Raw genomic sequence first — 22,883 nt, forward strand, 5'->3', positions numbered from 1 at the left:
GGCTAGGCCTAGTAGAAGAAAGTTAGGACATTGAATGTGGGTCTTTGACATGGATTTGGGGACTCTGGTGCCCTCTCTCTCTCATGTGCGCCCCCTGTGTGCAACCCTCCTCCCCCCTCCCCCCACTCCCTGGCTCTGTTTCAGAGCCACCAGAATGTGACTGCTTTCCTGAACCACACTCCCCACCATCATAATGTACCACAGGCCAAAAACAACAGGGCTAAGCAACCATGGACTGAAACCTGAAATGATGAGCCAATATAAGTCATTTCTGTTTATAAGTTGCCAGGTCTTTTGCCACAGTGATAGGAAACTACCTAACAGAGCCACACAACTCCCTGGGTGAGGTGCCTCTCCTCCCCCAGCTCATCCAGCACTCACTGGTAATCATCTTGGTCTCTTAACCAACTCTAAGTTCCCGAATAGCAAGCACTGAGGCTTCTGCTATGGACCAATGGCTGACGGACAAGACAGTGACCAATCAGTACAGAGAGCTATACAATCATGACCACATGTGACTCTGAAGAGCTATGTAATACTATGTGACACTTAAAGCTTCAGAAATTAATGAGAAAAAGAAACATTTATAGAAACAGCTTTAAGGTGGCAAGGAGTCAACAGTGAAAACTATCCATTGCCATTATGTTTTTATGTATAATTTATTTTCAAGTAACTAAAATCTGCCCTTGGAAAGTGACAGACATTGCACTTCTAGATTTAAAAATGTTTGCTTGTGCAACTCAGCAATTTATTTTCTATGGTTTGCAAGCTAGAGATATTTGTTCCTCAAAACAAAGCAGTCACCCTATCTCCAGAACTGTGACTCAAGTCCTTTCACAAGAAGCCCTTGAAAGAACGTCTACACGCTCCCACACTGACACCCAAGACTGCTCATTTATGAGAAAGACAAAGAGCACGTCTTGAGATACTAAAGTCACTGGTTCACAGTGGGAAGAGGAGATGCTGGTGTTTCACTCTAGAGTTGGATTAAAGATGAATAAATACAAGCAGTTATGTGGTCCCTCTACAGGTTCTTGTTACAGGAGAGCAGCTCTCTTTCTCAAACAATGAAAACAGTCTCTATTTAGTTTTGGAGGTAAAGAGAAGTGAGGAAAACTATTCTGATTTTAGTTCAAATGTTTAAGTGTGGTTCTTTTGACTCTGATTTCCCTGACCTTGAAAGCAGTGGCATACCTGTGCTCCATAGACACGCTGCATGGCCTGCAGCAGCTGGTTGGTGTAATCCGTGAGGGTGCCAGCATCCTCCTCGAACACACTGAGCAAGGAGCGAGCCTGCAGGAAACAGGAGGACAAGGTCAGGCCTAGATCTAGGTGCTGAAGTCACAGACAACAGAAAGCACACACACTGCACAAGCTGGAACAGGAAGGAAAGGGGCCCAGTGATTTGTCAGCTTCATTCTTTCAAGGATGATACCAGTGTACAGCAGTTTCTGGAGCTGTATATGAGAAACTCTTTTCCAACACGCTCCACTCCAGTGAGGGGACTTAGCTCTACACGATGGCTCAGGGCCACAGAAGAAAAGCCAAGGGGTTTTTATTGGGGGAGAAGGGGAAAGTATTTCCTGGGGTTTGAACTCAATGTCTGGGCACTGTTTCTAGGCTTTTTTGTTCAAGGCTGGCACTCACTTGAGCCACAGCTCTATTTCCAGCTTTTCTGGTGCTAAATTAGAGATAAGAGTTTCCTGGGCTTTCTTGCCTGGACTGGTTTTGAACTGTGATCCTCAGATCTCAGCCTTCTGAGTAACTAGGATTATAAGTGTGAGCCACTGGTCACTGGGGTGAAAAGCCAAGTTTTATTACTTTATTGTTTGTTTGTCAGTCCTGGGGCTTGAACTCAAGAGCCTGAGCACTGTCCCTGAGCCTCTTCCTGCTCAAGGCTAGCACTCTACCACTTGAGCCACAGCACCACTTCTGGCTTTTTCTGAGTATTTTATTAGAGATAAAAGTCTCATGGACTTTTCTGACCCAGCTGGCTTCGAATTCTAGTCCTCATATCTCAGCTTCCTAAGTAGCGAGGATTACAGGCATGAGCCCCCATGTTTTAAAATTAACACTGGGGCTGGGATATGGTTCAGTGATAGATCTCTTGCCAGGCATGTTTGAAGAGTTATCATCTGACTTGAATTCAGTCTCTACTATGCACCAGTAAAGTCAATCTAATAAAAGCGTATTTGAAAAGACAGCTGTTTGCTCCTTTCAAGCACACAAAAAGAACTGAGGCCAAGCATGTGTGTGCACTAGGTGTGGACACTCAGTCAGTGCTGGCACACAGTCACCCCACAGGGACCAGATGCCTAGTTTTCTGCATTCGTGGCTGACTGCAGAGTGCCATTTTTTCCTCTTAACACACCATCATCAATTTCTGTGGTTTGGGTTTTTTTGTTTTATTTTATTCAACCAACTTTCAAAGTCATGGTTAGGAATTTCATGTCCCTCTACCCAGACCCATTGTTGAAAGTTTCAGGCACAAAACTCAAACAGCAAACAGAATGGCAGCTCACTTCTCTCAGAAGGTGAGCGCCTGGGGTGCTCTGGGGGTAGCTGCGAGTGGCATTTGCTGGAAGGCATTTCCTGTCATTTGTGTGCACAGTACCAGGCATAGTAGACGCTAAAGACATCTGTATACTAGACGGTGTATGAATAAGGATCAGTCATCAGGGCAGATGCATCCGCTCATCGGACTTTCATGAATGTGTTTGGTACAGTAAGGATTTTAAATTCAATATCTGCAGTAGCAAGCAGCTCAACTTTAGAAAATAACCCATCAGACAAAGAAGAGAGGACAAGTTACAGAGATGCCTTTACTGAGGTTACACCAGAGGGCTTTTCAAAGAACGATTCATTAAGGCTTATGAAGTCCCAGCAAATGAATTTCGACTCCGTTGTTTTCTAATCTAACTAACTAAGCAAAGGTTAGAAAACAGGCCAGCATTGCCATTGTGTCCTGCTGATCTTGGGGCCTCCTTGGCTGCTGTGCCCTGTTAGGGCTTGGGCTACCATAATGCTGACCCAACCAGGGACCAGTCTCTGCCATGCCACTTCTCTTCCTGCAAGGTCTGAGCTGCTGCTGCACCCACATTCCTAGGCTCAAAGCACCCCTTACCCTGTAATCTACAGCAGGAATTTAGGGCACTGGGATCATGACCCTCCTACCTTGCTTTACCTCTGCCTTTGCTCCATACCCTCTGAGGCTCTTCACCGCAGTATGTGCTTCTCCTGCTTTGCTGGGTCTTCTGAGCTAAGAGTACACACTCCAAATCTATGGATTCTCTTCAGTACTAACTCAGCAACCAGAATCCCAAGACAATGAATAAGGAAACTAAAAAATAATCTTTTTTTTGGGGGGGGGGTCCGGTTGTGGGGCCTGAACTCTGGGCCCGGGCGCTGTCCCTCAGCTCTTCAGCTCAAGGCTAGCGCTCTACCACTTGAGCCACAGCGCCACTTCCGGCTTTTTTCTTTTTGCTTATGTGGTGCTGAGGAATCGAACCCAGGGCCTCAGGCATGCAAGGCAAGCACTCTACCACTGAGCCACCTTCCCAGCCCTCCAAAAATAATCTTTTAAATAGCTCTAAGCAAAACCTCACAGAGCTCATCCTGTGTTAGGTCTCCAAACCTTGTAAAGTTAAAATCCACAGTCAGACATATGTTTTACACCAGGACCTGAACAAAGGTCAATAGGATACTTACACACTTGATATTTATTTTCTATTCTAGTCTACTTATAAAGAAAAATTGTGGTTGTAATGCCCTGGATTTCATAACCCCCTAATGGATGACAACCAGTAGGTTAAAACTTTTGCTTTTAAAGTATTTTTTTTACTGTGGAAAAACAAACTACTGCTAAAGATGTTCTCTGAACACAGACCGGGTGGCCTGTCCTTCAATAGGCATTCAGTGGTGCCTGCCTGAGCTGCTGGGCTAAGCCAGCCTCTGCTGAAATGCAGAGCTGGGAACCCAGCATCAACAGTGAAGAGAAGTGACTCTATACTCTACAGGGCAGAATCTCCAGGGATCAGGTCAGTCCTGCATCCACATCCGTCTTTGACACTAATTTACAGAGCTAATGAGATAATGAGTGTATGTAGAGTTCCTTGCATAGTGATGGGGTGGGGTGCTGGTAGATAGGGAACTCTGACTGTATCCTAGGTGGGGCACTGAGTGTTTACCTATGCCATCCCACTTTAACACTCGGGCTGAGAATGATTCATCTACCAGCTGAGAACCTTCCTGTAGTCCTGATGTCCAGTGCCATAGGATCTTGTTGTTTCTTATCATTCTGACATTTTTCTTTATAACTAATATGCTTTGGAGTGAAATAACTGGACTGTGTGACTTTGTTTTTGAAAAATACTGATGTCTATCCAGCTGAACCCTATTTATGGCTTTCAGTACTCAGGAATAAAACAGAATGGAACCTTGTGAAGGTTAAAATGTGTTTGTGACTTTAAGTATCACCATCCTACAATACTGTGAAATTTGTGAAATTTATGTAATCACTTATCTGAATAGAAAAATTATTTTAAAAAACAGAATGGAAAGTGACAGGTAAACTGAAAAGAGAGGGTCTATATAAATGTCTTCCACAGAGTTGATAAGGAGATAAACTACTTCTTCATCTGTACCTCCCCTGGGCCAGACACTGTGCTAGGTACTACATGTTTGTCATTCCATCTATTTTTTTAAACAACTTTATATGTAGATACCTTGGTTTGATTAACCACATTTTACAGGTGATAAAACTGATTGGAAGCAGCAGGGCTAGGATATAAACCCAGGTCCAACGGAGGGGCTGCCTGGTCCCTGGCAGGGCGGGTCTTGACAGCAGGCATGCTTGGTGGTGCATGCTCACGATAGGCTGAGCAGAGTTAGATTTTCTATGGTCATCCCATAGTCATCCTCTTACCTACAACTCCCAGGGAACCACAGCACAAATGTGCATGTGTGTATGTGTGTACATTTTTTAATACTTTGGACATAGGATTATGATGCTATTAGAACTGTCAGGAAAATTCCAGGCTTCCTCAATAGGAATATTATGAGACCACATCAATACTAGAAATTCCACAAAAAGGCTAGAAAGACATTAGTATTACCTGCAAAGATAATAGCAATCATTTATGGAGTTGGTAAGGCATGCAGAGCTGGAGACACTACATATACTATTTGTTCTTCAGAACAACTCAGTTCAGTAGCTGGTTTTACACTCATTCTTACACATGTCCAAATACAAAACTCAGAGAAGGTGAACAACTCACCAAAGGTAATAAGGACACCTTTAGGGTCAAAATTCCATCCTTTCCCTACTACCCTCTGCTACTACCCTCTCCTGTCAGGATCACTTGCAGCCAAAGAAACAGAATCCAGTATTCTATGGATATAACTCTGCTCCCTGTCCTGCTTTTAGCTTACTATAAACAAACTAGGTGGTACCCAAACAGTCCTACATATTCTTGATAGCATGTAATTGTGCAATAGTCCAATTGTCAGAGAGCACTGATTGTTTTCTTAAAATTTTAAGGTTAAAAACAGTGGCCTTGAAATTTGATGGAGTGAAATGTCTTAGCAGAAACTAACTTAATTGAAAGGAAAACTTGGCTATAAACAAAAAGAGTTTCAGGACTAAAGTTCTCCACAGTGAAGCCACACAAACTTACCTTGATTATGTTTTCAGGCATCTTGCTTGTAAAAAACAAGAACAAAAAAAAAGGCCTTTCGCAGAAGGATGTTTGTTCCCAGGCGGGCCCCTAAAAGCATAATCTCTGAACCAAGTCTTTAATTTCTACTTTACTTACATTAACTGTGAAAAGAACAAAAGAAAAAAGAAAAAAACACCCAAAGAGCAAGCAACAGTGCTGGTCTTCTCAAAAGTGTACTAATTACACGATAAGTGAACAAGCCCCTGGCGAAGATGCACTGATGGATTCAAAGCTGTGTTTGTGTCCTATCTGTCCGTAGTCCTCACACTGTACCAAACAGTTGCCTTACTTATCTGTCCTGGGACAGACTGTGAGCCAGTGTGGGCAAGCAGGATTATCTTATTTGTGGTCACATTTCCAGCAGCTAGCAGGGGATGATCAGATGCAGAGACTCACAAACAGAAACAGGGCAAATCTCTTCACCCCCCCAAACACTCTGCCTCTCCTGTGTCAGAGGAAAGCAGAAAGAATACATGTGTATGCATACACAGAGCACTACACACTAAAAAAAGAGAAAATGAATAGATGTGTCCACGGTCAACTTCTATCTCAGTGCTTCTGAGGTCACTTAAGTCCAAATACAAAAGCTTTTGTGTTCATTTAATTCTGTTCAAGTAATTACCAGTTTACTTAAGCAGTTCTTATATATAGCTCTTCTACAAAAAAAAAAAAAATCTAGAGAAAACAAACAGAGGTTGGTTTCTTAGGATCTTTTCCTTCTGGTAAAACAATATTTTCATTTACTAATGACAGAAAGGCCAGGTGCTAGGTTACTGGGCTGACTTAAGCAATATCCCTCTTATATGAATGCTTCTTGAGTTTCAATCTTGCTTGTCATTTTAGTGTACAGTCCTGGCTAGGTTATCTAACTTCTCTGCACCTTGGCCATTTTACAGAGGACCTACTTTGAAAGACTATACAGTGCCACAATCTGGGCATTTGCAACTGTTTTGATTCTTTCACATAAAACAGATGAGATTCCTTTTGTTGCAAGCATCAGGCACAAACCGCATAGAAAAGAGTACTAAATATGCTCTGAGGATATTAAAGACCTTCTTAAAGCTAGTTCCCGTTCTACACATCCTTAGAGAGGAGCCCCTGGAGGAGAAAGCCAAGTCTCAACAGCAGTGACAAATACACTACATTCAAAGAGTCATAGGAATGAAGATGCCTCCAAATGTCTTTTCCCTCACAGAAGTTCAAAATGACAAACCACATAAACATGACAGAATTTTAAGTTTCCATGGTACCCTGAAGATCTGCTCCATATCCTTTTGTTCTCTCTAGAGGTTCTGCAGAGGAGAAAACTGAGCCTCACAGGATGAGGATTAAGTGACTTGCCCAAATCACATGACAGTGTTAGAGCCAAAATTGTAATCTACGTCTCCTTACTCCTCCCTCTTCACTGAGCAAATGCTGAACACTGTCTATTCATTTCTGTGAAGCCTTAAAACTTCAGAACATGTTCTATCAGTGAGAACAATACAGAGAACTAGTACTTCTCTCAACTGGCTTACACATCACGAGCTTTAAGAAAGGAATGTGTATCCTTTTGCCTCTGTACCTCCAGCTCCCAAGCAGATAGAAACTCTTCACCATGATGGGAACATATTTCATATTGTGCTTGGATCCCACACAACAGGTGTGAGGATGATGACTAGCCTTCTGCCACTGGCTTTAGCCTAATTAAAACACCCCAAGTCTAGAGCTGTATAAAGAGGCCTTTGAAAAGTTGTCCTGGTGGAGGCCACAAAATAAAATAAAAATCGCAGCTCACTTTGTTTCTTCCTTGACTACATAAAGAGAATCACGTGCACGCGTGCACGCACATACAAATACACAAATACACACACACACAAGAGCAAAAGGTCTACACAGCCCTTTTGACTTTTTAGAAAGGAAGAGAAGCAGAATGGATCGAAGTAAGTCCATGGAAAGATTGCTCTGGGATGTACAATTCAAATCGAGGAAAGGAAAACGGACCTCCAAAAAGAGGAGAAACTGTGAGAGAAGACCAGCTTAATCATCCTCTAATGTATCAAGAGTTGAGACCCTAGGGAATAAAGATATCAACTTAAACAGAAACAGGGGGAGAGGGGAGGAAGTGTTGGAGGAAAGAGAACACAAGTTCCCTGGGGGAAATGATGAACTGGAACTAAGTTAGTCGCTCCGCACTCTTTCGCTCTATTTACACAACAGTTTTCACCCCCAGGCTCAAAGGATTTGATTGTTTGATTGACATCTCCAGAGTGCAAATGAATCCCGCCCCCCCCCCCCCAAGACAAACCATAAATGCTTTGGGCAGATGTTGGAATTTTCGGAAAACGAAGGCAAAAGGCGGCCTGAGACTGCGGAAAGGGGAAAGGGGCGGGGGGGGGGGGGGGGGGGGGGGAGGTTCTCAACTTCTATTCTGGACCCTAAATCCACCGGGTCTCCTCACATCAGCCACTGTAGAAAGTAGTAACAGAAATTAAAGTAGACGTTGTTGGCCAAAGCCTGCTCGTTTCGTTCTCCTCCCCACCCTGTGAGACCGGGACCACGACACCCGTGCTTTACAGAGGACCGAGAATGATGGCACAAGGATGGAGATGATTACTTTTTAAACAAAAATGACCCAGCTGACAAGGGACGGCGACAGCTCGCAGCAGCCGAGCTGGGCGGAGGGGGTGGCGCGGGAACTCCGGCTGGGATGGGACACGGGACCAGGGGGAACTCGGGGGGCGCGGGCCGCCCCCGGGGGGTCGGTGCAGAGCCCGCGGGCCCCTCTCCCCACCCGCGGCCCGGGCATACCTGGGGGCTGTCCTGCAAGGCCTCCTCCAGCAGGAGCTTGTCCACGGCGGGCATGGCGCGAGGCGGCGGGGCCGAGGGCGGGCGACGGCGGGGACGCGGGGCCGGAGCTGTCACAGCCGGGGATGCTCAGGCCTCGGGGTGCTCGGGAGACTCCGGGTGCTCGGGTGCCACCGCCCCCCCCCGCCCCCACCGTGCGCCCGCCCTCCCGCAGCCCCTCCCCTCAGCCCGGCCCCCGGCCGAACAGGATCAACAGGAAGTGTGGCGGATGCCCGGCCGGACACCGGAAGTGTGGCTGCCACGTTTCCGGCCTCTGCCCCCCCCACCCCACCCCCCGGGCCAGACCCCTATTGCAAAGGGTTCCGCCTCTAAGGCCACCCTGGCCTCACTGGGCCCGTGTCGCTGTTCCAGGCTTCTGCGGCCTGAGAAGATGGGAAGATGAAGTTCTTATCCTCTCTGGGTCACAGGAAAGAGGAAGGCAGAGAGTTTGCTGCTGTGACTCTCTCTGGCTCCTTTTTTTTAAAACGTGAGGGCAGCCCTACTCTTGTCAAGAGTTTTGCTTAATAAATCCCAGGGCCTCTAAACAGCTCTGAAAATGAGGGGAGGGAGGGGGGTCACCTAAGTCTAGAGAAAAGAAACCACCACCACCAGGTAACTATGAATCACCGGTGACATTCAGACGCGGCCATTTAGAAACCACAGTTGTTTGATTTGGGCCATGTAATTAGGTTTTATCTTCCTGGTTTCTTGTGTTTGGGCATTTTAGAGAATTTCATAATACAGTTTTCATAATTAGAAAAGATAATCTAGCTCAGTGTTGTGATTTAAAGATGAGAGCTTGGACCCTGGAGAATGAAGTGATTTGCTTCATGCAGTGAAAGCTAGAGAGAGAAGAAAGGGAAGGGGAACTTGGACATTTGATGATGATGATGATGAAATCTTGGAAGTTTCTTTTTTAGGAATCAATAAGCTTTTTTCACCTGGATATATTTCCAAAATCAGCAAGAAGAATAGGATACTGTAGAAATTCTTCATTCTGTTAAAACCACTTTAGGTACATTAAGAAAATCTGTGTTGCAAATACCTCCAAAAGTGAAAAGCAAAGTTGTCCTGTTTTATGTCTTGAACTACTCTATGGTTTCCATCTAGCATCATTCTCTTTAGGCTCACAGCATGTAAATACAAGGCTCTGAGTTCAAACCTTAATGCAACCACAAAAAGAAAAGAAAGGAAAAAGATGTAAGAGAAAGGCAGAAATCAAGAAGGCATCTGTTTTGAGAAGATGTCTAGTATGCTCACATTGGAGTACATGCACTGAGATTCTTTCCTTTGCTAACAATGTTCTTTCACTTGCTTCTTTTTAGGAAAGGACAACTACAACCTTCCAGTCCTATTTGTGTATGTGTACGTGCACACACGTGTGTGTAACCTCCATTTGCCAATGTCCCCTCCCGGCAAATACAGCTTCCTCTTCCTGGGTGCGTTTCAGTAGCATTTAGCTAAGTAATTTCAGAATATTTAATTTCTTACTCAGTTTTACAGCTAGTGTGAACAGGAAATCAACTTATTTTCACAATTATGGTGCCTCATACATAATCTAACCCCTAAGCAGATGCTTGGTAAGTGTGTGTTACAATGTAATGTTTGTTGTTGTAATTTGCACAAAATTAGTCCTCTGGAGTTTTAAAGGTGCTTTTATAACTCTCATTTCACTTCATGCCACAGTGCTATGATTTTTCCAGCTATCCACTCACCTTTTGTTCTTACTATGTGCTGACCTCTTCTCTAGAAGCAGAGGATGAAACAAACGGGAGCCCCTGTCCTAACGGAGCATATATTTGAATAGGGGAGATGATAATGAAGAAATACAATCTGATAATCAGATAATAACAGTGTGCAAAGAAATCGAGGATTGTAGGAAATGAGATAATTAGAAAGGACTTTTTGAAGTGGCTAACATTTGAGCCAAGAACTAAATAAAGTAAGTGACCAATAATACCTGAAGGAAAGAGCAAGAGTAAGAGCCTTGGGGAAGGCCTCTCTAGTTTAACAAAAGACCAGTATGGCTGGAACAAAACAAGGGAGGGAAGAATGGGAGGAAATGAGGTTGAAGAGATGCCAGGTACCAGGTCACCAGAGGGAGTAGGTATGGCATTGGGAGTAGGTATGGCAGAATGCCATTATAAGTATGAGCAACTGAGTTGCCAGGACCAAGGAAGCCATGGTAATCATTCAACCAAGATGGAATTCCGGATCAAAATCTGGAGTAGCAGTAGAAATGATGAGAAGTAGGTGAACCTAGATGATTTTTAAAAGCGGATCTTTCCCACTCACCCTAAGTTAAGTCATTCAATGCCCCATACAATGCCCCCACACACACACATACACATACATATGCCTGCCTACATCCCATCAGCCAGAACTTGGTCACTGAACCACATAGTTACAAGGAAAACAGTTTTGTTTTATTTTGTGTTTTTATAACTTCCTTGGGACTTTTGCTGAGACTTAAAGTTGACTTTCCATTTGAACTCATAAAACAAAATAAAGGTCAGGAAAATAATGTTTCAGTCATAAGGTCATGACTTTGAATTTCTGCAAATTTAGCAACCCGGCCCTGTGAACCAGTGACTTTTAAAGTGGCAACAGTTTTCTATTGGAAAACTCTCAAAAGAAATCACAGTGGGGCCTTACTGATTTCTGGTCATCATCAAGAGAGAATCAAAGAGTTGTAGCATGAGAATTCCTCAATCTGAAAGCCCAGAATTTATAGAGTACCAAGGTGGATGGGCACATTAGGAGAAAGTATGGTAGGAAATTGTTGGTCTTGGCGTTAGACCTGACTTGTGTTAGGTTTTTAAAAAGAGGTAGCCGAGTAAGAACTGCACCAGCACGTGGTATTCAGGTAAGGGGTAGGTTTATTCAGTAGACCTGCTGGGACCAGGCAAGGTTGGCACTCCACGTGGCTGGGAAAGAGAGAGGGAAGAGCTAGAGCACAGAGAGAGCAGAGAGAGCTAGAAAAGAAGAGCAAGAGCAAGAGAGCTAGAAACGAACAGAGAGAAAAAGAGAGAGCGCCTGGGCCTGGGCTAGGCCTTATGTAGGGTATGGGTGGGGAAAGGTGTGGCCACATCAAATTCAGATGTGACCTCAGCGGATGCAGATGTGACCTCTTCCAGGTGTTCCAGTTGCCTAGGTAACGCAGGTACTGGGTGGAGACTTTGCTGCGAGGAGGGTGGAGTCTGCTCACCATCCAGGAGCGGACCTTACATTCCAGCCTTTTAATAATCATGAAATAGGGCGCGGATTCTCTCTGGCTACTTCCTGCTGACAAGGGGCGTCGACAATAGGGGTAAAAGGCTGGAATTTGGTCCCCTCCCAGAGAAGGCAGTGAGCAGCAGCTGTCCCTTGGTGGTGTGAGTCCTTAGGTGAAGTCTGGAGAAGTCTCATGAGCATTGAGGGGCTGGAAAAAAAAATACTAAACAGCAAATAAATGGCAAGAGGAAGGACTTGGGGCTGAAAATGTTGTTAGAAATGTCCCTAGCTACTTCTGACATCTGGCTACTAGGTAGAGAAGCCAGGTGACAAAGGCAAGAATATAAATTCCTGTTCAGTTAATAGGTACACAGGTATAGACTAGACATTAGCTGGGTAGGCTTCTTACTTCCACTGACCTCCCGGCTCTGGTTAATTTTGAAAGGGCAGGCACAAAGTAGCTGATGTGACATTATCTCCTCTTACTCTTCTCCATGTTCCCTTGTTCCCCAGACTGGCTGAGCCTAGGTGCTCATTGCTGGGATGGCTTGTCCCAGTTGGTATTCAAGATTTGAACTCAAGGCCTGGGCACTGTCCCAGAGCACTTCTGCTCAAGGCTAGCACTGAAACACTTTGAGTTATAATACCACTTGCAGAGTTTAGCTGGGAGATGGAGTCTTAGGGATTTTTCAGCCTGGGCTGGCTTTGAACTGCAGTCTTTGCCTCAAAAGCCCTTTATTATTTCCAATTAAAGCAACAAGGAGATCAAGTAGAGTAAGTAGAGCTTACCTGGTTCTTATCAAGAATTGCCAACAAGTATTCTGAAATGACAAAACTCATTAGATGTGATGAGAATTTTAGCACAGATATGCCCAGTATTTTAGAACCACGTAGTCAGTAGTAGAATACACAACACAAAACAAAAAAGGCAAAACTTAAAACCTAAAATTTCGACAACGTTTAGACATCTTTGCTAAAAAAGCACATCAGATTGTTGGGCCTCAGTTACCAAGGCCTGTGAAAAGAGCAACTTGTTAGCAAGGCACCTTAGAATAGATGGAGTAGTAAACTTAGTGGAAGGTTAAGGGTCAGATGGGGCCAAACCCTTAACCCACCACGTGGCCAAGATGGCGAATTCAAGATGGCGAATTTCTGAAAGAATGCAAAGAAAGCCTGAATAGATTAAGCCTACATTGGCTAGCCTTTGAGAGGGAACCTAGAGGGCGGTCCCTGGGACCCAGCCTGTGTCGTACTCTTCAAGGCACAAGCCAAAAAGTTGTAGAAAAAAGGGCAGAAAGTTGGACATGAATGGCAGAGAGAGAGCAAAGAGAGCCCGAAAGTAAACAGACTTCTGATCATTTACCATTGCAGTAGCAAAAACTGTACTTCTGAGAATGGCATAAAAATGAGGCTCTCTGGCTTTCCAGGGAGCGCAGGAGACATTTCAAAGGGGTTTCACGGCTCAGGCGTGATTCGTAGCACCCCATTAAATGAGTAGAGTCAGTCTGGTGAGTGAAGGAGAGCTGACCAGGCAGAAGCGGCGTCCCGACTTCCCCCAGAGCCCTCTAGAGAGAAATGGCCAAGCCCCCAAAGCCAAGCGTCCTCGGCTTCAGAGGTGACCGGCCTTTCAGCTAAAGGCCGTAGGAGCTCTCTGGCGTGGCGCCACGTCTGGACAGAGACTGAGTAACAGAGAGCCGTAGAGTAGTTTCACTCACCAGAGTAGAGAAGTGGTGTGGACGTGGATGTGAAGGCAGCAATGGTATCGATGCGCTGATTCCGCCGCAGACAGACTGGTTCGCAAAAGGCCGTCAGAACTGCGGGTATTCCTCAGAGCAAAAAGGGAAGAACAAAAAAAGAAAAAAGAGGAAAAAAACAGAAATCCCAGCTTTCCTGACTATAAGCCTTTATCCGAGTCACGGCACCATTTATGTTAGGTTTTTAAAAAGAGGTAGCCGAGTAAGAACTGCACCAGCACGTGGTATTCAGGTAAGGGGTAGGTTTATTCAGTAGACCTGCTGGGACCAGGCAAGGTTGGCACTCCACGTGGCTGGGAAAGAGAGAGGGAAGAGCTAGAGCACAGAGAGAGCAGAGAGAGCTAGAAAAGAAGAGCAAGAGCAAGAGAGCTAGAAACGAACAGAGAGAAAAAGAGAGAGCGCCTGGGCCTGGGCTAGGCCTTATGTAGGGTATGGGTGGGGAAAGGTGTGGCCACATCAAATTCAGATGTGACCTCAGCGGATGCAGATGTGACCTCTTCCAGGTGTTCCAGTTGCCTAGGTAACGCAGGTACTGGGTGGAGACTTTGCTGCGAGGAGGGTGGAGTCTGCTCACCATCCAGGAGCGGACCTTACAACTTGGACCTCGCTAGCCATGAGGCTTTGGACAGGATATATAACTCCCCTGAGCCTCAGTTCCTCTCTCTGTGAGATGGGTATGATGAGGCCTAGGGTACACTATTAACTTGAATTAAGTTGCAAGTGATAAAACTGGGACTTACCAGCTTAAAGAAAACAAACGTTTGGAAAAATAGGACCTTGATTTCTTGCCTTGTCAAACCAAGATGGGCTACAAGGGAAGCTGAGAACTGCCTGGAGCAAAGAAAGCCTCCTACATTCATTCTGCCTCTCATCCAAACACTTGTCTCCCAACTGGTTTCATTCACTTCACCCTGAGTCTCAGAGTGTCTACAATCAGCTCTGCTGGTGCCACCAGCATCATTTCCAGGCGAGAGAAGAAAACTGGAAAGTTGTAGGCAGAGACTTGGACTATCCTGGCTTAGCCACAGCTGTCCACAACTTGGACCACCAGTTGCTGCTGGTGCTGCTGTGTATCCACACCACCAGGTGCCATATGGACACCCAAGCCTAGGTCATCAGAGCTCCACCGCTGAGGCCAGGGCAGGTGGGGCTGTTACTAGAGGAAGGGGGATGGGGATGCTAGCTTAGCTGTACAGACTGAAACAATGTGATAAGGCTGCCTTATGCCTCATTCCCAATCAACCCATCCTTTCTACCTCCTTATGCCAAGCCCTTCTCCTCCTGCTCCACCTCTCAGTGGAAAGCAGTATTGCCCAGGGGCTGAAGCCAGAAACCTGGGAGTCAGGCTCTCCCCCTCCCTCTTATTGGTCTCTGCCATTGGCAGTGAGTCACCAAGCCCTGGTGCCCTGCCCTCTGACACAGCTACCTTTTCTCTCCTTCTTCTCCACAAACCTCTATCCTGAACTTTGTCTTGTTTTATGAGTTCAGATGGAAAGTCAAGTTTACATCCCAGCAAAAGTCCCAAGGAGGTTATAAAACAACAACAAAACAAACCAACTCGGTTCTGTGATTAAGTTCATTCAGCCCCAGAAGCCTGGTCCCTTGGCCTTGACCAACCTTCTCTATTCTTTTATACTTCACCACAGTTTTGTTGTGGTTGTTTTTCTGAAATGATACTCTAGTTACGTTGTTTCTTCTCGGTTCAAGATTTTTAAGAGCTCCCTATTAAAGCAGCTACATAGTTTGAGGGGGTCTGGTACAAAGAGTTCAGAAAGCTGGGGAAAGAAGCCATTAGATAACACTGAACAAGAGCACTTTTCTGTACCTTTGCTTTTCTCAACTTGTCATGGTGTTTTGATTTACTGCTCACTGTTCTAAGTGAAGGAAAATTCAAAGTGCAAACTATCAGCATGACTTTCACTGTTCATCTTTCTATTGCCAGTTTTAAATGAAATGCCCTTAGCTTAGATACGGAATCATCGTGGTTCTGACATTTGCATTATGTAAACATTCTCTTTCAAGGGATTAGAATTGTATTTCTAGAATAGGATTTTAGAAACACTGCACAAAACCTGACTGTCTTATTTTACTTTTTTTGTGGTACTGAATATTTAACCTAGGGCCTGGCTCATGCTAGGCAAGCACTGTACCACTTGAGCTCTGCCCTAACCCCTCCTCCACCCCACATCCAGGCATTTTATGATTGTATTTCATTTTATTTTAAATTTATTTTTTAATTATCTTTAAATAGTTATACAAAGGATCTTTTGTTTTGTTTTACTTTATTTTCTTTGTTTTTGAGATAAGGCTTGCTAATTTTTCATGGATTGGCCTCAAAGTCCCAACCCAAATGCCTCTCTCCACCCTAGTAGCTGGGCTTACCGGCATCCTCACCATGCCTAGCTTATTTTACTTCTTGATATGCACATGTTCTATCAAGTCTGAATGAGAGACCTTTTATAATATGCTTACCCAGTGCTTGCTTTGGGTCATGCTCAGCTCCCACACATAACAGATCCACAAGAATTGGGTGCTGATGAGACATCATGATTTCTATAGCGAATGAAGTTGTTAGAAAATGTGTGCCTGTCTATTGTACTCACCTTATTCTCAGGGCTATGCTCCATCTTTTCCCTGTGTTTCCCTTGTGAAATACAAGCTCAAAGTTTCCCAAGGAAAGTTTCTTAAGAATTTTAAGACCTTCTTCAACAGAATGTTAAGGAGTGCCCATGTCTGGGACCTCTAAGTGGGAGAGACTTTGTGTATTGTTCTGATCACATACCCATGAAGCTATTCTTTCCAAATTTTCTATACAGTCAGTTGAAACTGACTCAAATGAGATAGAGAGCCATTCATGATTAAGTTTAAACACCCTTCCCTTCCTTTCCCTTTCCTTCCCTTCCCTCCCAGTCTTCTTATTTTGGGGTACTGGGCTTTGAATGCTAGGCAGGTGCTCAACTACTTGAAACTTGCCCACAACCCTTTTTGATTTTAGTTTGTTTTTCATATAGGGTGTTTCACTTTTGACTGGGGTGGCCTCAGACAGCCATCCTGCTTTCTTTTCCTCCTAAGTATCTGGAATTCACAGGCATGTACCATCACACTCAGCTTCTTTATTTTCTCCATTCATCTTTCCACCTTCTTTGCCCACAGAAGGTTTTTCTCAGACAAGGCTAAACAGCCACCGTTTTCCCTTGACCAGTTTTCTTCTCATCTATGATCTCTGTTTTTCAAGGGTGGCCCCTTGGTTAAATATCTTCACTGTCCCCCAAAGACTGGGAAGTTTCTTTCCCATGTTTCCTGCACTAGGTAAGGCCTATGCCTATTAGATAATGTGTTGCCATTGCTTATTTAATCCCCCAAACCATAAACTTCTCAAGGGCGGAGACTATCTCTTTTGTTGTTTAAATTCTTTGGATCTTATACACTGCCCAGTAAATGATAGAAACTTGCTCAATAAAGTATTTGACAATAGGCTGGTGCCAGTGGTTCACACCTGTAATCCTAGCTATTTGGGAGGTAGTGATTGGGAGGTCCATGGTTCAAGGTCAGCTCCAGAAAAAAGTTCAGGAGATGCCATTTCAATTCATGGCAGAGCAGAGTAGTTTGTGCCTGTGACTGCAGTTATAGGAGGCTGATATTGGGAGGGTGGGGATTCCAGGCCAGAGAAGGCAAAATGTTCATAGGACCACCATCTCTCACTGGAAACAAATGGGCATGGAGATGCATACCTTCTCATCCCAGCTATTGCAAGACACATAAAGAGGAGGATCACACTCCAAGACAGTTTGGGTGAGAAGCAAGATTTGATCTGAAAAATAACCAGAGCAAAATGGACTAGGAGTGTGGCTTAAGTTGTATAAGGCATTCCTAGCAAATGTGAAGACCTGAGTTCAAGCCCCAGTACAACTGCACACACACACACAAGCACATACACACACACACACACACACACACACACACACCCCACACACACTCACTCGCTGACTCACTGACTCACTGACTCACATACACACAGAGCCAGTTTTCTGAAGCAATGCTTGACTCACAGTAGGTGCTCACTCATGGAATCTTTCTCAAATCATTTCCTCATGTCCACTACAGTCCTTAGCTTTAGTGTATAGTTCAGCCATGGTCCATGTCGGGAGCCAGGAGCACATGGAAGCAAGACCAGACAGGGTCCTTTGCTTTTGAGCTGCTTCTCAGTAAATGTCATTTCACTTCCCTCCTGTCGCTGTATCTCCGCAGGTCACCCAAGCAAGGCATGCATATTTTAAGACTCTGCTTCTGCCTTCTGCCTGGGATTCTCTTTCTCTAGTCCGTTCTCAGATACCAAGTGATGGGCAGTTGATCTTTTTTTTTCCCTTGTTGGTTGTGGGGCTTGATCTCAGGGCCTGGGCTCTGTTCCTGAGGGTTTTTTGCTCAATGCTATCATTCTACCATTTTGAGCCATAACAGCACTTCCGGTTTTTAGGTGCTTAATTGGAGATAAGAGTCTCATGGACTTTCCTACCTTGGCTGGCTTTGAACCATGATCCTCCGATATCAGCTTCCCGAGGCTAGGATTACAAGTCTGAGCCACCAGCACCCAGCAGACAATCTTGGCAGTGCTGGGTTTTCCCCAACCATTGCAGAGCCCCTACAGGATGACCATGAGATCAGGTAGCTGAGTGTCCACTGCCAAGTTCAACGTCCCTGTCCCACCCAAAGATTCTCTCACAAATCTGAAGTTTATATCCTTGTAACACAGCATGGCATCTGTGGCCATTATAATGACATATCATATTTGGAATATGATTGGTGACAGAGCTCATTAAGGGAATGGAACCATTTCAGTGTTTGAAATTTTGGTAGTAAAGTTTCCATCCTTACCTTCCTTCTCCCCAACCCTCACCCTGTGACCTTATATCTTCTTGCTGTTGTACTATTCTTGGACAGAGAAGCCGGGTGCCCCCGCCCCCCAATCCTCCAAGGCCTCTTTTATCTAAGTCTCCTCACAAACCCAGAGCTTATTTTTTTTCCCTAATGTTCTCCAAGCTGGGACATCGATGTTTCACATTTAATCATAGCTGAAAGAAATTAGAAAAACCCTTTAAAGCCTACATAAAATTTAGAGGGCAGAGCTGTAGAAATATTTTAGGTGAATAATTGTATAAGGACCCTAATCAATCCTTTTATAGCAGAAGTGGAGTTTGAACTTAGGACCTTGCCCTTGCTAGGCAAGTGCTCTATTACTTGAGTCACTCTTTACTTCTTCTCTTTTTTATTTTATTTTATTTTTTTAGCTTTTTCCCCCTTCAGATACTGTCTGAACTGAGTTCCTCCTACCTACACTTCCCATAGAGCAGCAGGGATTATGTGTGTCTCCCCACCCCCACCCCAGTCTGGCTTTCAGATAGAGTCTTGTCCTAACTTTCCCAAGCCTGGTATCAAACTGTGATCCTTCTACATCTACATCCTGAGTAGCTGGGATTACATGGATGAGCCACTGTACTCAGTGAGAACAACTTCTGTGTGGTGGGAGGCAATCTTTGGTGGATAAAGAGGACTTTTCTCAGAAATGAGCAGATATAAAGCCAAACACCAATCGCTGGGGATTCCTGGCTATAGAGAAGAGCTGCTTGGCTCAAATAAGTGATCACAAGCAATGGGCTGGGGAAGAAGAGAGAAAGGGTCTTTTCTTTCCCATTTCTGTGCACTCATACAATCAGGAGAAAGGACTGCAATTCCATGGTTCTTCCTCCATTTCACTGATGAAAGATGGCTGGGTTCATCTCCCAAGAGATGAAATGTGAAATGCTGGTTATCGATCATGCTGAAGAACACATGCAGTATAATGTTAATAGTCAGAGAGCTCTCAGGTAGACCTGAGTGAAAAATACCTCAGGCCACCATCAGCTAAAGTATGCATGATATCAACTTTGTCCTCAAATGATAGGGAATCATTCTCATTGAGGGTCAGCGAGGCTCCTGGGGTAAAGCTTCACTGATTGCACAAAAGCAAACTTAGAAATAGTTTTCCAGGATCACTTGCTGTGATGTCAGAAGGAACTCTGATGTTTTCTTCCCTTACTCACTGGGCCTCTGCTGCATTTGGAAATGAAGTTGTTTTTCACATTGCATTGTGTAAAGCTGAAAATCTGTTTATTTTCTCTCCTGCACCAGAGTGTATGCATTGTTATGTAAGTCCAACTGCATACTCCCCCCAAAAAACTGAAGAGTTGACTCACTAGTATTTTGATCAGGCTGGCATTGTGTGATTAGATGAGTTTATTTTATTTTTGGCAGTCCTGGATTTTGAATTCAGGACATAAAGTTTGCTAGGCAAGGCCTTCTTTCGAATCCTTGATCCACATCCTGGCCCTTTTGGCTTTCAGATTTTCAGCTGGGGTTATAATAACTTTTCCAGCCTCTGACTCTGATCCTGCTACCAACACCTCCTGAGAAGCTGGGATTACAGGTATGAACCACCATGCAGGCCTCTAGGCCATAGTTAAAACAGAATAGTCAGCCAAGTTACAAAACCATAATGATAAAAGGAGAAGGCATTGGGTGTCTAAACCAACTCAACATAATGTGAAGATGCTTCTAGAAAGACACAAACAAGTCCAGTGCATCAAAGTCTAGGGAAGAGGAGAAAACCCTCCTGGGTTTCAGTAGGAGTCTTTGAGAAGCATGCAAAGAAAGATGCAAGGTCCATGTTTAATATGTGCTACTTTCAACAGTGAAAGAAAAGCTATGCACAAGTCTTGAGCACGCTAATGACACTTTGTTCCACCTTAGGGAAGTTTTGATGTTAATGTGAAGAACCTTACAGGGCTCATTTGAAATAAGTTTTTTGTCTTATTACAAAGATACACCAAATCAATTTCACAGGTCATCACTGTTACTCTGGACTTTACTTTCCAATAGTATTGTGTTCTAGATGGCTTACAGCTACCACCCACCCAACACACATCTTTTCCCTTTCCATGTAATTTTCTCCTGAGTTTGCAGTTTTTTTCCAGTGAAAGTTCTCATGACCTAAGTCAGAGTGATGGCTGTGTTTCAAAGCAAATGTTTACCTCAAGACATCTGAAAGGCCCTGTCATATTCTCTCAGTCAGGCCCATGCAAGAAAAGTGAAATCTGTCCTCAGATACAGCTCTTTTGTGCAAACAAAGTAGTTGTGGAAAGAGAAGAATCTTCATAGTTTTGCAAAACCTCTAAAAGGACCCAAAGGTAAATAGTTGATTTATCCTTGTGTTTATTTTTTTCAAATGGAAAACGAGGTCTCTTCTTTAAAAGTTGTCTGTCATACTTTTGTTGGAAATTTTCCTTCCCTCCCTCCCTTCCTTCTTCCCTCTCTTCCTTCCTTCTTTCCTTCTGTTGTTCCTTTCTCCCTCTCTCCCTCCTCTCTCTCTCTTTCTTCCTTTCTACCACATGGGATTGACATACTGAGAAAAGGCTTGTCACATTTAAAAACATTTGTTTTGTATTAACAATGAAGATGCAAAATAAGTACCTTTGATCCTTCTAGGATGTCAGGATTGAGAACCTGACTTGCCAGTGCTGTCCCAGCTCATACTATTGATGACCCATTTGGCACGAAAACAGATTAAAAGAAGGCAGGGTATTCAATAAAATCAAACAGTTAATGAATTTGCAAAAGAATGCCATTTCCTTGTACACACACAGGGTGTGTGATTTCTTCTGGGCATTGTTAAGCAAAGGGCAAAGGCTTTGTTTTCTCTTTTGAAGTAAGAGCAGACTGCCAGAATTAGAAAATGTAACTTGTTCTCTTTTTCCTCCCTTTCTACTATATAGTCCTTTTGTCTGACCACAGTGAGGATGGTCTGGGAAAGATAGCAATGGCCTCCTCTCTGCTTTCATTACTATCTTATTTTGTTCACAGATTGCTTTCTTTCCAGCACAGAACCAGGGGTGATTTCTTGCATGCTAATCTCTCCTACCTTAGATTCTATTGGGGGGGGGGTGTATTTCATGATTAACTTTTTCATTTGGCAGTATTAAGGTTTCAATTCAAAGCTTCTCAGTTGATAGGCAGATGCTTTACCAGTGAGCCATGCCTCCAGCCCTTTTTTCCCTTGCTATTTTGAAATAAGGGTTTGCTTCCTGTCTAGGAATCTGGCATGACTGTGATCTGCTTATTATAGGCTTCCTATCATGGCTGTGATGACAGGTACAAATCACTAGACCCAACAATTTGTTGAGAGGAGGATGTGGAAATTTTTACTTCAGTTGGCCTTCAATCATGATCCTCCCAATCTTAGCCTCCCAAGTAGGAGTACAAGCATAAGCCACCATGACATAACTTTATTTTAGCCTTATAGTTCATCACCTCCAATTCCACAAACTACTACATGTCTGCCAAAACGAACTGTGCCTGAAACATCTACAGACATACTGTACCATTCCATAACACCAGAATTTGTTGAATAAAAGTAAATCCACAAGCCATACCTATTTGATTGGCTTTAATTTCCCAAGCACTGCTAAATCCATTTGCCAGCCATAATCCATAGGCAGTACAGGTCATTTCCTTCCAACCCTGATTACTGACATTAACTCCCAGACCACACATGCTATCCTACACAGTAAGGAATATATAGGTTATAGAAAGGTAAAGGCAGGGTTAAACATGCAGTGAGTATCTGGTGTTTCTGAGATATATTTACAGATGCAACTTTATTGGAATACTTTTTCAGCTTTTTTCTGTGGAGTGCTGGCAGATGGCAAACAAGATGTACAAACAAGATGCAGTCATTCTGTTTGGGCACTCATGGTCCGAATGGAATCGCTCAGGTCAAAATGTTTGCTTTATGAAAAAAAGTAAGTCAAGGCCAGGGACAGTCTGAAAATAGCTGTTTTATTCAACATAGAGTAGCCCACAGCTGGTCCAGCTAGTTCTCCTCAATGTAAGAGTCAAGGTTGCACAATTTATCCTTGTTGGAAGAAATGAAGGCTTCCCTTCTCTGATTCCAGAGTTGGGAAGTAGGAAGATCAGGGTCCCGGTTTTACTGGCAGACCACCAGGACATTCTGGCAGCGTGCCATGTGGGTTTCTCACAGAGCTTCTTGCTTATGTAGCAAGGATTGCCTGGTGGTCTCTTCTTTAGATGAATGTAAGCAACATTAGAACCTGCCCCTCCTGAGAGAATGAAGGTGAGAATCTCTGAGATTCTTCTTGAACAAAACAGAAGTTGTCAGGAGCCTCAAACTGGGAGACTAAATTCCAGGGTGCCTGTAAGCCACAGCTGAGGGTCCCCACAGGGAGCTTGGAGTTCCTTACGTCCTAGTCTTTGCTCACAAGCCATAGCTGCATAGAAAAACGCTGTGGACAGGTGTCCTGAGGTCTGGTCCCTGCTGTGCCAC

At 44.2% G+C, this 22,883-nt stretch overlaps 1 protein-coding gene across 1 annotated transcript in view; it reads right to left on the reverse strand.

Moving 5' to 3' along the window:
* Nucleotides 1–8,640, reverse strand: part of Appl2 (adaptor protein, phosphotyrosine interacting with PH domain and leucine zipper 2) — a 41,592-nt gene extending 32,952 nt beyond the window's left edge. Inside the window, exons 1-2 of the mRNA XM_042693231.1 lie at nucleotides 8,508–8,640; nucleotides 1,195–1,293 (exon numbers count right to left, since the gene is read on the reverse strand). Of these exons, the coding sequence (XP_042549165.1) occupies nucleotides 1,195–1,293; nucleotides 8,508–8,561 (153 nt within the window). The 5' untranslated portion in view covers nucleotides 8,562–8,640. The remainder of the gene's footprint in view (nucleotides 1–1,194; nucleotides 1,294–8,507) is intronic.
* Nucleotides 8,641–22,883: the final 14,243 nt, after the last annotated feature.

Source organism: Dipodomys spectabilis, unplaced genomic scaffold (genome assembly GCF_019054845.1).
Source record: "Dipodomys spectabilis isolate Male_0828 unplaced genomic scaffold, ASM1905484v1 ptg000163l, whole genome shotgun sequence".
NCBI classification, from domain to species: Eukaryota; Metazoa; Chordata; class Mammalia; order Rodentia; family Heteromyidae; genus Dipodomys; species Dipodomys spectabilis.